This window comes from Rhopalosiphum maidis, chromosome 2, assembly GCF_003676215.2.
Source record: "Rhopalosiphum maidis isolate BTI-1 chromosome 2, ASM367621v3, whole genome shotgun sequence".
Lineage (NCBI taxonomy): Eukaryota > Metazoa > Arthropoda > Insecta > Hemiptera > Aphididae > Rhopalosiphum > Rhopalosiphum maidis.
Window position 1 is genome coordinate 83,426,672 of NC_040878.1, and position 14,918 is coordinate 83,441,589.

Sequence of the window (14,918 nt, forward strand, 5' to 3'; positions counted from 1 at the left end):
GCTGTGAGTCTTATGATGCAATTTTTCAAGGACTTCATAATCTTTACTGCTTCATCAGTACCGATATGAATTGTTCTTTTGAAATTCGATAATATTTGAAATAAAAGAACAGTAAAAAATAATGATATTTTAACGTATGACACGTATAAATACACATACATGTTGAAAATTGGAATTTTTTTACACTTTATGCTCTGCTATAATTTTTAATACAAACCTCGCAAATCCTAAGGGTGGTCCTGTATGTTGGCAAGTATTAATGTAATTATACAGTAATAATTTAACCGAATTAGCAGTCGCGATCAATATCCTTTACCTTATGCGCTTATAGTGTGTACATTATTATTATTTATTATTATGGTGCATAATACACACATACTATATAACACATCGATTGTGCACTTTTTTTATCACTGTAATCGATTTTAAAAGACCGTAACGTACAGCTGAATGTAGACTGTAGATATGTAAAAAACAAAGTTTAAGATCTGCGTCTCGTTCAATCTATATTGCACATTCCGTCCGTGCAGTACTTATTATGTATTTTGCGTGGCGCGTGTTGTATAAAAAATTCCAAATACATACTTTTTTTTAAAAGAAGAAGAAGAAGAAGAAGAAGATGAATAACAATAATAGTTTCATCGCAATGTACTCGTATATCATTTATAAATGATGGTAAATAATAATGCATAATATTAATGCATATTGTTTTGAAATGATGAAATAAACGCGCAACGACGAGACCGTAACGACAATTTATTATTACTAGATAAATGCTCTGACGGTTGAGACAAAATCGCAAGAACGTCTGCGTAATGGCATAATTAAATATCCGCATTAAGTTTACGTAATATCGACAATTAAAAAAAAAAAGTACAAAAAAACTGTGTAATTGGGGAAAGTGGACGCGATTTAAATGCGACGATACGTTATAATTATTATTTATTGTTATCATAATATACAATTGCACTGGAAACAATGAGATTTAATAACAATATTTCCGTCGGTCGACGTTGCGAAATTCGGCGACACTTCGAACAATATACTCGTAAGAAGAGTTACCGAATTGAAACGACGAAGGAAGCATCGTGAAGACGCGATGTATCCTCTGTTGTCGTCTGCCACACTCTCGCGTCTACTGTAGTCTTCGCCGCAGCATTCTCTCGTCGTCACTCGGAGTCCTTTGCCACCTTTGGTCTATACCTGCGCAAAATGGTTCGACGTACCACGTTGCCGTGTCTCTGGGCATTTGGACTTTGTGGACTTTACGGCACGTTCGCAGGCGCCGTCGTCGCCAAATCCACAAACGGTTCAGCAAATTCCCAGAACGGCATCGATAGCCTGGAAACCAGCCAGACCCGAGTCAACCAAGTGGACGGACCTCCGCGGTCGGAAGGTTACCGGGTTACGGCTTCGGCTTCGGCTTCAGACAACCGCGTATCAGGCAAAGGTGAGTGGTCGGGCGTAGTATTAATCGTCGATCGTATTAATAGATTTATGATTATTGATTGTATAATTACCACTGCTACAACTGTTTATTATAATATTTGTATTAATTATTACATAATATTATGCGTGCACCCGATGTAGCGCACGATTCTAGCGAAAAAAAAAAACCACGTCTTAAAACCAGTTTTACGTTCTTCGATCGGTTGATAGAAAGTGCCACCGATAACGTTAATTATTTTAATACCAATATATTATACTATTATCGAACAATGATAAATGTTTTTATAATATACTTAGAAATATTGCTGTGCAATAGTAGAGGTTTTTGAAAAAATTGTATTTTCATATGAGTTTATTAATTTTAATCTAGTGTAGGTACCTCCTAATTACTGTAATTTCGCTATGAACTGTGACAATAAGTGTAGTATGATGGTACACGTGTGTGCGAGTAAAATATTAGAAAACCGCAAAGCACGTTTAACCGGTTTAATCACCATAAATTTAGCAACTACTCGATTAAAATACCCCTTGTGTGTGCGTGTGTGTACCGAACATGTTAAACCGCTGCCTATACTCGTATTTATACATACCTATGTATAATAATATACATAAAATAGTAAACGACGACGGGTATATGTATAATTAATAACATCGGTATAAATAATCTAACCTATGGACTCGATTATACCATAATAATAATAATAATAATAATAATAATAATAAAAACTAGCAGACACTCCCTCGGGGCGAGTGTGCTTGTTGTGGAGGTGCGGTCATATATTATTTACAAGCGACGAAATTTCCTAAAAAAAAAAAAAAAACTATTTCTTTTTAATCATCGCGAATTCAAAATCTTAACGTCTGCCGAGTCTGGTAATCTCGTTTTACCTGAGTACGATATAATATGACATATATAATACATTAAGGGTGATTCATCAACTATGCTCATCCCCATATTTTCCTTTAATAATGCATTTATTTAAATTCTTATTTTTAGAATATCATTTTTTTTAAATACTTAGACTGTTTTATGCCATTCAAGGATTGTTCTGCTGTGTCGATACAAAATTCTTCTAACGGCGAGCCGATTATCTTTTGTAAAATGTAAATCAAAATTCAAAAGAATAATTTTTAAATTATTCAATTTTATATTTATTTTCCTTAGTACCTAATGAAAGTAGTTCTTGATAATAGGTTTGACGATTTGAAGGCTATATAATATGATGATTTTAAAATTATAGTAATTAGTAGGTATTTATATATTAAAATATTTTGTTTGAAAAAATTATCTCAGAATACATAGTATATGTGCTAAATTTAATTTTACATCTATACTATATTTTACGTGAAACCATTATTAAAGATAATTATGCTTTATGCTTAAAACATAAGTAGATACTAGTTCAGATTTTATATTATAATGTAAAAACTAAAAGCATAACAATATTTAAAAAAAATTATTATGTGGATTATAATTTAGTATTTACATTAAAAAGAAAGATTGTTTTCGAACAAAATAAGTTTTGCACAAGACACCCCTTAAATGGTAAGGACAAATTCATACATAAAAGGAATAAGCGTGTTTTGCACCAGTAACCACTCCGTATGTTATAATTCATTAATTTACTTCGTTAGAAATACGAGAAAGAAAGGGTTCTATATGAACTTTCGAAAAGTTTAAGCGTGATCGTACTTCGTGGTGTAAAGTCATTTTTTAACAGTCGTGCTCAAAATTAATGCATAATACTAATACGCCTTGTACTGACGTGAGGTGCTGTGTTTATACAGACTACGGCGGTGGTTCGGCGGGCGGTTACGGTTACCCGGTCGAAAATTCTTATGGCCTACCCAGGGATTACTACTACGAAGAACGACCCGAGTACTACAGTCCTTACGATCAGGCCGGTCACCACCTGCAGAACATTGGACCGCCACCAGAGATGATTTATCATCAGCATCCCAACTCACATCTACAGCATCATCAGCACGGCGGCGGAGAGGCCCATAGCCCCGGAGAGTTGAACATACAGCCGGTGCTATGGCCTTTGGCCGGGATCGCACTACTCGGAGTGCTGTCAGCCCTCGTCAAAGCTCCTTTGCTGTTGAACTTGGGCCACATAGGTCACCACCGCCGTCGCAGGAGAGACGCGAATGGCGGAGACGAGGAAATTGTCGCAGAAACGATCAAATCGCTTTTGGAAAAGGTATACATATAACATAATATTACATACCATAGGGATGCACTCCAAGTCTCCAAACGCCAGGGTTGTACTTACATATTATTTACTCGCGTGTACCGATTCACTATTATGCAGACGCGTACACAACATAGGTAGCGTCATTTGAGGAACGCAAAGGCATACGAATTGTGTCCGCAACGACGTGTGAATATTATCGAAATAAATCATGATTACGTCTGCAGATAATACATGTATAACAATATTGTTATCGATCATAGTGGCTCATAGACTAAGCTATAGGCTTATTTTACGTCAATCGGAATTCTTGAAATAACTCGCAGCTTCCTGCACAATATAATGTATACAGCTGTAGCGGCCGCGTCATCTGAATTAGGCTTACCAGAGCCATATCGTGTCAGTCGAATCGTCTGTAAACATACACACTATTACGGAATCCTGAAATTCTTGTCGTGTATGGTGGAGAAAACGACCATTTTAAATTCGAAGATGACCACCGAGCAGTATGTATATGTACGCGTAGTTCCTATTTACTACAAAGAGACTCCCTTATGATTACGTTTTTCGAATAACAACAATACAATCACGGGCACTAATTTATAAGAGCCTAAAAGGCTATAAAACAGCGGTTTCACAATAATCTTCTATATAAATTAATAAATCATAACCCAACCAAGTAAAACTGCAAATTATTCTAAATAATATGATCGATTTATTATTTATAACTATAATGGGACATTTGTTATTGATGTGTATAAAACGCGATTATACGTGACCTTTTCATATTATCGCGTATACGTCCAAACAATTATTTTACTATGAATAAATTGTTTATAGTTATTCGTAAATAAAGGTTCTTAAATTTGATAAGTAAAAACTGATTTGATCTCGTTCGGTGAGACGGACAATAATATTAAAATGTACTTAGCAAGTACGTGAAACTTGTTTAATGCTTTTACTTATATAAATAAATAAATAAATGATAAATCGCTATAAATTCAAGAACTATTAACTACAAGATAGAAATGAAAACGGTCGACGACGATTTTTAAATAATTTCATACTTTACTGAGCAGGTTATCTATGTAGTACTACTATCGTGAATTCGTCGGTACGCAAAAATTCAACCGGCCACCGAACGAATTATGTTTTACATATAATATAATATATATATATAAATACATATAAGTTTGTTTTATCGTCACCGGTCACGCACTCACGCGCTAGACGACAACTAATTTCAGTGGCGTCTATATTTATAATTTTTAATGTATTCGTCGGATTACGGCGTGTACATAAAAAAAATCATCAAAAATGATTTTTCTATTAAACGCCATTTTAAATATTACCATATTATTATTATACATACGCACGGTCGTCTAAACAGCAACGTCATGAATACCATATAGCCAGACACATAAAATAGTATAATTGCTGACCTTTATACGAACAAATTCCATTTACCGGTCAAATATATAATATTACTATCTAGCCGTTATTGAAGTCCCGAAAATTTAGCTTCTTGATGGTTGTATAACATCATGCTTGTGCGTGTGCGCGCGTGCGAATGCGTGTATGAAAATATCAACACAGTGTGCCTTAATTTTTTTAAAACCTAATCATAATATTACAATGGTATAATAACAAGGAATGTATACAATATATGGCAACACTTGACTGTATGTCAGTATAATGTACAATGAGTACAATATATATTGTTATAATCATATGCAACACTGTAATATAAGATTAAGGATACCTAATATTATTAAATCATCGCATATGACCAAGTAGTATAATAGTAGGTAATGTTCGATTATCTTGAGATTTTTTAAGTATTTTTAGGGTTTCCAAACGTTCTGAGCACATTATAATTATTATATTGTGTATAATACAAAATATCCTATAAATATTGGAATATCTATGAACCGCGTCCATCGCCTATTGCATTTAATAGTATATATTATAATGAGTCATGTATTTTTTATGCGTCGTATTAATAGGTATTTGTACACGCGTGACCTGTAATATACAGCGTGATTATTATGAGAAAATCATTATTATTTTAACGGTCAGTTTCTGTTTTTTTTTTCTTTGATTCCAAAAATGGAACGATTAACGTATTGATTTTATAATGTGAGTAGTTTTTTGTGTTTATAAATAAGATTTATGATAGAAAAAATATTTCGATTTTCAACTCCGACATCCTATCTGGTAAGAAAGTTGAACTAGTTGTTAGGTATTTTTTGGGAAGTAAACATTAACAATTTCTAGTACTTTTCTTAGTTACCAGGAAAAACAAAAAAATCAAAAATTTAAAAATGAATACGCGCAAATACTTGAAATTTTCAACAAATGTTTACATTAATAAAATAAATTCAATGTTTTCAATAAAAATAAATTCGAACTACCATATTATTACTAATGGCAAAATAAATGATCATAATATTATCAGTAAAATAATAAAAAATATATATATATATAGTCTTCATTCCGAATCGTTTTCGTATCAAATGATTTATCATTGAATTTACATTTAACACATATATTACAGTTATAAACTCGCGACGATGTACACTCGAAATTTATTGTACAAATAAGTGGTTACATACAGGTTACTCCCCCTTTTTTTTGTATACTTGATTTTAAGTATTTAAAAAAACTATTTTTTTTTCAAAAAAATATTTTATTTTTGAATCTTTGATAACATTGTTTCTCGTGGCAACCCCCATATTTTTAATATGTCATTTATACGATACAATACTTTAACGATATTTTTCATATATCAAATATAATTATCAAACCCATAGTTTTTTATTTATGAATCTTATAAGTTTATAAAAAAATAATTTAAAAAAATTAAAAAATTATACTTTTTAGAATAGCATAAGAATATTGAATGAATAATTCTTATGTATACATAATACATATATTTATTTTGTTCTTATCGAGATGTTAAGTTTTTAAATATTATATTATATAATATTATTTATAGCTATTTTATTAACTTAATATTCGTTATTTTTTAATAAAAATACCATAAATATAAATATAAATATTTATCCTCTATAATGAATTTATTATTTTATAATAAAAATTTTAAATTAAAAATAAACATTTATATAGTTTATATAATTAGGACAAACTACAAATAGAAAAAAAATTGATTATACATACACAGTTTATGAAGTACTTGAGTTCGAAAAATTCAAAATTTAAAAAAAATACAACAAATTATCAGTTTTTAACGTATAATGTACAATTTTTTTTCGCTTGATAGGTTTTAACTGATTCAAATTCCAGAAATTATTATTTCATTGTATCAATTGTTACTTAACAATAATATTCTCGGTTAGAAAATCTTAATTTTTACATGAGTTAGTGTTGTTAAAGCTTCTGTTACCATTATTAGTATTAGGCTTATTTAATATTTATAATTTGTATTTATTTTAAATTAAATGTAAAACATATAGTTAATTATAACTCTTAATGATCTTAAAATTTACAATGTACAATATTTATTCTATTGTGTTCATGCTAAGTTTTAGATTAGTAGAAGAAAAGTCGATAAAACAAATGGAAATTATAATAATTATTGTATAATCAGTCTAAAAATAACTTATGTAAATCAATAAATTTATTATTGTTTTGCCAAGTCGAAATATTCAAAGGTTAAAAAAAAAAATAATAACATTTGTATTCAACATTTAATTAAAAATAACTTGTAGGTCTTCACGAAAATTGTCTTTTATATACATAAGTACAACTGGTTTTTTACGTTATTTTAACATTCAAAACAAAATACCTACTGTTCGATAATTTTTTTTTGAAACAAGATTAAAAAAAAAAAAAATAATTGTATAAAACATGTCAACTTCATAACCCATAAAATTATACCAATAAATAAACTGAAAAAATAGCATCGCGCGTAAAACAATATGATCACTCTGTATACACGAATGGACAACACGCGAGATACGACAATGGGAATTCATGTGTTAAAACGATTCCGTTACAAAAAAATTATTACTATTCCGCCTCGCGGGGCACATCGTATATGAACAACTACAACACCTATTAGACCGGCGCGTAGACGACCTATTTTTTTCTATTTGTAGTTTCTAAAAAAAAAAAACAAAAAAAAAAAAAAGAAGAAGAAAAACGATTTATGGCGCTCCTATCCGGTAAATCTCGAAAGATCAGCACACGATCCGATGGTGTTGTCGGAGCCCGGAGGAGTGCCTTTGGATTTTATCTACCCGGCCGATCGGTGCGCCGTATTTACGATTTAATTAACCATATATATATCTATCTATGAATACAGGTAATAAGTTTCGTACATGATAAATTGCAGGATCTAAAACCACTGGTATCTATTGTGCAAAACCTACATTCCGAGAGGTTTTCGAATAATTTTTTCCTCATCCGCAGTGGTCAACTGTATACAGTTACATGTGCATAATAATTACTATAATATATTAAAACAACATTGCAGTCCGATATAGAAACCATCAGTGAATTCTATTAGCCGAAGTAATACGCTGAAATAATTTCCATACATAAAAACAACTATAACGGCTTGATAATAATATTAATACGAATTTGCACTTGCCGGCTAAAATTAAATTACAAGACATTTAATTGAGTGGGTACAAAACCTTTTTCAAAGTCAATTCGTGTGGTTTTGCGACGACTTATAGCTGTCAGTCTGATACACCTCAGCTGTACTTACATATTCCATCAGACCAATACGTTTCACCTTCGACGTTCGTCATCGTCCGTTTTCTCTTGGACCCGAGTGTTTAGAGTAGAGCCACGAATATTAATAATATGTAAATAATATGAATAAAAGTCCGCATAAATATTATTTATTGTAGTGTCGATCAAAAAAAAAAAATAATAATAACTTATACTTATATCTATACGCGTTTTAAGAAAACAGAACCACACATTCGCATTCAGTCGTTTAACATGGACATAATATTATAACGTATTAAATATACATTAAGAAAGTTGTAGAATGCAGGCGTGACTTCTTTGAGGAATCGCGTATTCATAAATACTTTTGACGTCTTCAATATAATTATTATTATGTTTTATCATTATTCTATCAATTGTTTCGCGTTGGTTCAGTAAAGGACTCCGTTGTATCATAGAATTTTTTATTTTTGTCATCACCCACGTTGATATAAGCAGGTTAGTGCCGATGTGGGAGAAGATCACTGACCACTGGCCAGTGATTCAAAGTGAAAAGTTGTTTTTTTTTACCATAAATGAGGTGATAGTACCAATGTATTATATGTACACACTTCTATTTAAAAATTATAATTTCATATGCACAAGTGAATAATATATTATGATATTACTAAAAAGTAATAGGAATTCTTTTTGATTGAACTCGCGTTTATCTATTTTTTAATGTATAATATGTTATATATTTTTTACTGATCCCTTATAAGATGTCTGCAATGAAGGGGATTTTTCTAACTTGTCGATATTTATTTTTTACTTCTCCAAATGATATTCTCCGTGTAGTACTTTAAAACTATAATACTATAGTAAGTTGTGACTTCATGAAGTCCGCATGTATGCACTGTTCCGAGAAAAAATTGCGTGTAGGTGCAGGGTCGACCGATGTCCATGACACCATTGTGTACTCAAGCGCCTAGAGCTGTAGACTTACACTTTACCGACTTACGATTTAATGGATTAGATAATCCCAACGATCAATAAACATAATCGGATAATCATATATATTCGGAAGTGCGGGGACTGCTATATACATCTCTGCAAATACATTTTATAACGTTGGACAACGGAAGTATAATATTCCGAGTGGGCAATCTCTTCTAGAAGACATTGTGCTTGAAATTTTTTCAGTTATAAATACATTTTATGTAATCATATGGTATGTGTACATAAATTACACACGTTATCCCTGAACCAACATTCAATGTTTATAAAATATTATTATTATTATTTGAATTTATTTTAAAACAAACAATCAGTTATCAGTAATTTTATTATTACAATAAGCATGTACGCGGATATAATATGTTTTTTTTTTATATATATGAAACATGCCAGAAAAGTAACCACCCAAATCCAATGGTTTTTACTTTACACCGGAAAATTATAAAATATAAATATAAACTTATGTATACAAATAAATTGATAAAATCGGTATTTCTGTTCGGGGAGGTTTATTTCTTGAAATCTTAAACGTTTTAAGGTCAAAAGAAAATTTTCCACTCTCTCGTTCCAAAATGTCATAATTTAATTGTTCAAATTTAACACATCTGTATAGTGGTCAGTATCAAGGCCGCAACTGAATGAAAAACAATTTCGGGGTCCAACATTTTTTTTAAATATAAATGCTGAAAATTTATAGCCAATAAACTATATTCACCATTAAAATATTTCTACTTTTAAAAATTTCGGGGGGGGGGGGGGTCCTGACTCCTGAATTAGAATTCCATTGAACTTTTCGCGGGATACCTACATTATACCATACACGTTATCTATAATCAGTCGCGGCATTATATTTATATGTTTTTCAACGTAGTTCAGCGACAAGGAACGATGGAGAGAGGATCAGCAAGAAGCGTGTCTGGTGTGCAATATGGTGGCGAACATTTATCATCAAAAGTCCACTTGCGTCGAGAGGTCTATCTGCGAAGTAATGTCACGGAATGGATCAGACGAGTCAAAAATGGACAAACGATTGTTAACCGCGTAAGTTTCCTCATGTTTATTTTATACCGCGGATTCCGGCGGTTTATTCCTATCATTACAATATTTATATTTTATACGTCTTTGGATTACGTGAAAATGATTTTTTTTTTTTTTTATTTAAATCGGGTAAATAGCTCTGCTATACCTAAAGTGGGGTTGTGAGAATGTATACCTCATAATTTAGTAGGTCACTGGACACAGACAACTGCTGTAATGGGTGTCTTAAATTTAAATTCAATGGTAAATAATTGCATACGAAAAACGATTATGAGCAATGACGAGTGAAGTGGAAATTTTATAATTTATTTACATTATTATACTTAATTAGTAACTTTTTTTTGTAAAGAATACGTTTCCTACACTATTTTGACCTAATTATTCCATAAATATCGCATCATGATAATTTGTATATTATATAATAATTATTTTAATATTATATAATATATTATTTTTTATTATTATTAACTTATATAAGCCAATACTTACGTACCTTAAAATGGTGTGAATTAGTATACATGGTATAAATAGCTTAAAATTAGTTTACATTTTCAGAAAATTTCAGCTTATGTATATAAAGAATAATAATTAAAATAGAAGGTTAGTACTTAAAGTATTAACGATTATTGTTTTTGAATTACGACAAAATAAGAATAAATCGTTATTTTACTTTTGAAATTTTGAATGTGAGTACTATTGAAATGTTGTCAAAATTAAAATTTAAAACAATTAAAAACAAAACTGTAAATATTTTAAAACGCCAACAACAACACTGAACTACTCTATAAGAAACTAATATAGTAATAATTTCAAGGTTTTTTAATAACATAAAAAAATGTCATTAAAATTAATCGAAAAGTCGTACATTTCAAATGTATATAAATAGCTCTAAGGCAGTGAAAATATTTTTAAAATTTTATCATGTCAATTTGTCAAGACTCAGTTTGATATAAATATTTATTGAAAATGTCAAGTATCTACAGTTATTTATTTTTGAATTATACAACATATATCAAACAACAAAACGGATTTTATCGAAAACTTGTTATAGTACTATAATAGTAATGCGTTGGATAATCTCATTTTGTTGTAATTTTTTTAATTTTTTATTTTTCTCGACTATTTTTAGAAGAACTTAAAATTGTCCACATCTTTTGTACTCATCAGATTCATTTGATGTTTCATTATAATTTATAGATACTCAATTGATTTTGTAACCTAACCGGAATAATCTGGATAAACACCAATAGTTTATTATATGATTACTTTTAGAAAATTGAAGTATTTTTACTGCTCCTAAAAAAAGCGTGTCAGACATAAAACATAAAAACAAGGACACAGACACACAGGCCCACATCATTAATATTATAATTATTTTGTTCGATACTACAATATATCTAACATGATGATTGTCTATCTCTGTCTATTATATAACCAATAAATTCAGCGTCGCTCCACATAGAATCTAATAATTTGATAGAAAAAATTAGAAACATTAAATTGAACAGTAATAGAAAGTCTGCGATACTGGAAAATGCAGCAATAAAATTAAATGAAGTTCAAAGAGACTTTGGTATAATAATAAAAAATTAATCAAATGACGTATTCGGTAACAATGTTAGTTTACAAAACATTGAAACTATAGTTATATGTATATATATATATTAGAGATATTCTTCTGGTTCTGAATTTAAATTTATAACACATCAATGACATTAATGGATATTTAATTAACATCATAACTAATATGTCGAGCATGAAGTATGCCCTATTAGACGTTGAATGCTTCTTTAGAAGCTATAAATAAATGTTGATACTCAACTGCCGTACATTTAAATTTGAAAATCTTCAAATGTACGTCGTATCCAATTGTTTCCGAGAGGACAACACTATACAACAGTGAAGACGAATGAATACAATTTAAAAAAATGTATGCAATTAACTTATTCATGGCTATATGTACAATAGATACTTTTTTATATGATGGCAATAATTAAAATGTTACGTTTATTAATACATATTTTGGTAAAAATAAGAGCATAAATATTTACGCATATTTTGACTTTTTTATTTGGAACATAAAAATCTGCGCCCTACTAATAAGTAATAACTATAATAGCCCATGGTGTAATAAGCTATAAGGTAACCCGAGGCTTGGGGTAGTTGGGATTAAGGGTAGTAAGTTGGCTACTCTGTGAACATTTTTTTTTATTTCGTATAATATATATTAACTATTAAGGTACGCGTGTTGGATATTAGGTGTTAAAATGTAAAACAAGTTACGTAATAATGTAATGTGGTATACTAAATTAATATTTAATTTGGAGAAAAAAAAACCAGTTATAAGTTATCATAATAAACTTACTATCTTATTATATCCTTGGCATCGACCATGTAGTTTGATTAAATTAGTGACTACTATTTTTACGCGTAGGGCACTGTGTGTCTAGACATTCTAGACACTTCTAAAATATTATATAACATTATTTTTTTTTTTTTTATTTTTTGTTGTATAACTATAAATATCTTGTGTGGTCGGTTAATTAAGTGCGTTTGGTGGTATAATTAATAGTGATGACTGACAAGTGGTTGAAAAAATATTGTGTAACACTCTCGAATATTTGTTTGAACGAAACTTGAGTAAAGATTTGAAAGCTCATTTATATATTAATGACTACCCTGTCGATATAGTGTTTGAGCACGGTCACGGCTCACGGGTAGCGACTGTCGTCGTTTTTCAAAAAACAGTTTTTCTTTCTTAAAATGAATTTTCGACATACATTGGTGTAATCCGACAAAACATATTGTTCCGCACGATTTGAGTGTACAACCAGAGCGCGTTGATGTAATTGATTTACTTGTCTCATTATTTTTTCTATACTGCTAGCAGTCAAGTATTCAACCCAGAGAGCTTATGTTTTAGCCCGATCTTGTCTAAAAAAAAATATATTTATCTTTTTACTCGTTTTAGTGGTCCTTGTTGGTTTGTGTTATTAGAAAAATAAATACATTTTTATATTTCAAAGTACCATATTATAATATTATGTTAAATATTAAGCGGAGCGATGTTTTACGCTGTATAGTGTTTTAACTTTTTAACTTTTTAAAAATAACAAGATGTCGCACTTCTCGCAATCTATGTACAGACAATAACTTAATTTCCGAATTTTCCAGCATCTTCCGAGAAAACAATACCATTACTACAAATGTATTAAACTTACCTCTGCAGTAGGTACCTGTAGTTTTACCAAACAAACGGGATCATAGTCTCGTACCTACTCATAGTTGGTGTAGTCATTAGTTGACTATACTGTGTGCAATTTTTTTTAAGAAAGTAATTTTTAGTAATTTTAAGGCGTACACGATTATACGCACGATAGAAATTAGGCGTAATAACTGTTAAAATACGAAAATAATAGTTACGTAATTCGGTTTGGACGAAAATATACCTGTTATAAACTATAATAATACACTACACTTAACTTAGTATATCCTTGGCGTGGTGCATGGACCACGGGAATAGGAATGTAATTAAACTAGTGGCTAGTAACTACTGTTTACTTTTAGACAGCTAGTAGGACTATAATGTTTCTACTCAACATATTGAACATAATCTTATTTTATGTGATATTTCAGTGAATATTTTACGTGGTTATAATACGTGCGTCTGGAGGTTTAATAAATATTGGTTTAAATAGTCGGAAAAATGTTCCACACTCCCGACCAGATGTTGGAACAGAACTCAAAGGCATTAATTTATTTCAATGCTTAATTTATTATCACCTTGCCGCCGATATAGTGTTTGCGCACGTTTTTGCACCTACTCGTCCTACTCGCACATATTTATAATTACATGAAAAACTATAATATACGATTTTAACAAAAAAATGTGTCTGCTGTAAGAAAATCGGTTTGGGCTCTTTGTGACTGGTTACCATCTACACAATATTTAAAATCACACCTATATTATATAATTAGGTGAACACTATGCGTTTTCCATATACTACGACGACCGTCAACGACTCGACGTATATTATATTATCTGACCAATTTTTTTGTCATCGTCGTTTTTTTTTCAACAGAACCATCGCACAAGTCGTCGAAAACGATCAAATTCCCGAGGAATTCAAAAAACGTTTGGAGACGGCTGAGAGGATCGGTCGGAGCGGATCGAACTGCGGGCAGTTGTATCAGTGCGGGAACGGTGCACCGGAAACGGCGCGCAAATAAATCAAAAACAACATTGTATACATATATGCTTACATATTATTAACACAGTATATTCATTTTCGAATTGTACATAATTTTTACGAAATACACATTGCACATTGAAAAATTCGTCAACACATCCAATCATTTTGACTAATAAAAACATAGTTATAATTATTTAAAAATATATATTATTTTTGTTGGTTTTGGTTTTCTTATTATTTTTTTTATAATATATAATAATATATATGCCTAAAATATTTAAATAATAGCAATTAAATATTATTATATTTTGTCTTAATTAATTTTACAATTTTGTCATATATATAT

The 14,918-nt window shown here is 30.4% G+C and overlaps 1 protein-coding gene across 1 annotated transcript; it reads left to right on the top strand.

The window, feature by feature from the left end:
- The first annotated feature begins 1,088 nt into the window (after window positions 1-1,088).
- On the top strand, window positions 1,089-14,718 carry LOC113554378. The gene is made up of 4 exons (XM_026958194.1): window positions 1,089-1,450; window positions 3,238-3,653; window positions 10,213-10,382; window positions 14,462-14,718. The coding sequence occupies exons 1-4, from the start codon at window positions 1,213-1,215 to the stop codon at window positions 14,607-14,609; spliced, it is 972 nt and encodes a 323-aa protein (XP_026813995.1). The 5' UTR covers window positions 1,089-1,212; the 3' UTR covers window positions 14,610-14,718.
- Window positions 14,719-14,918: the final 200 nt, after the last annotated feature.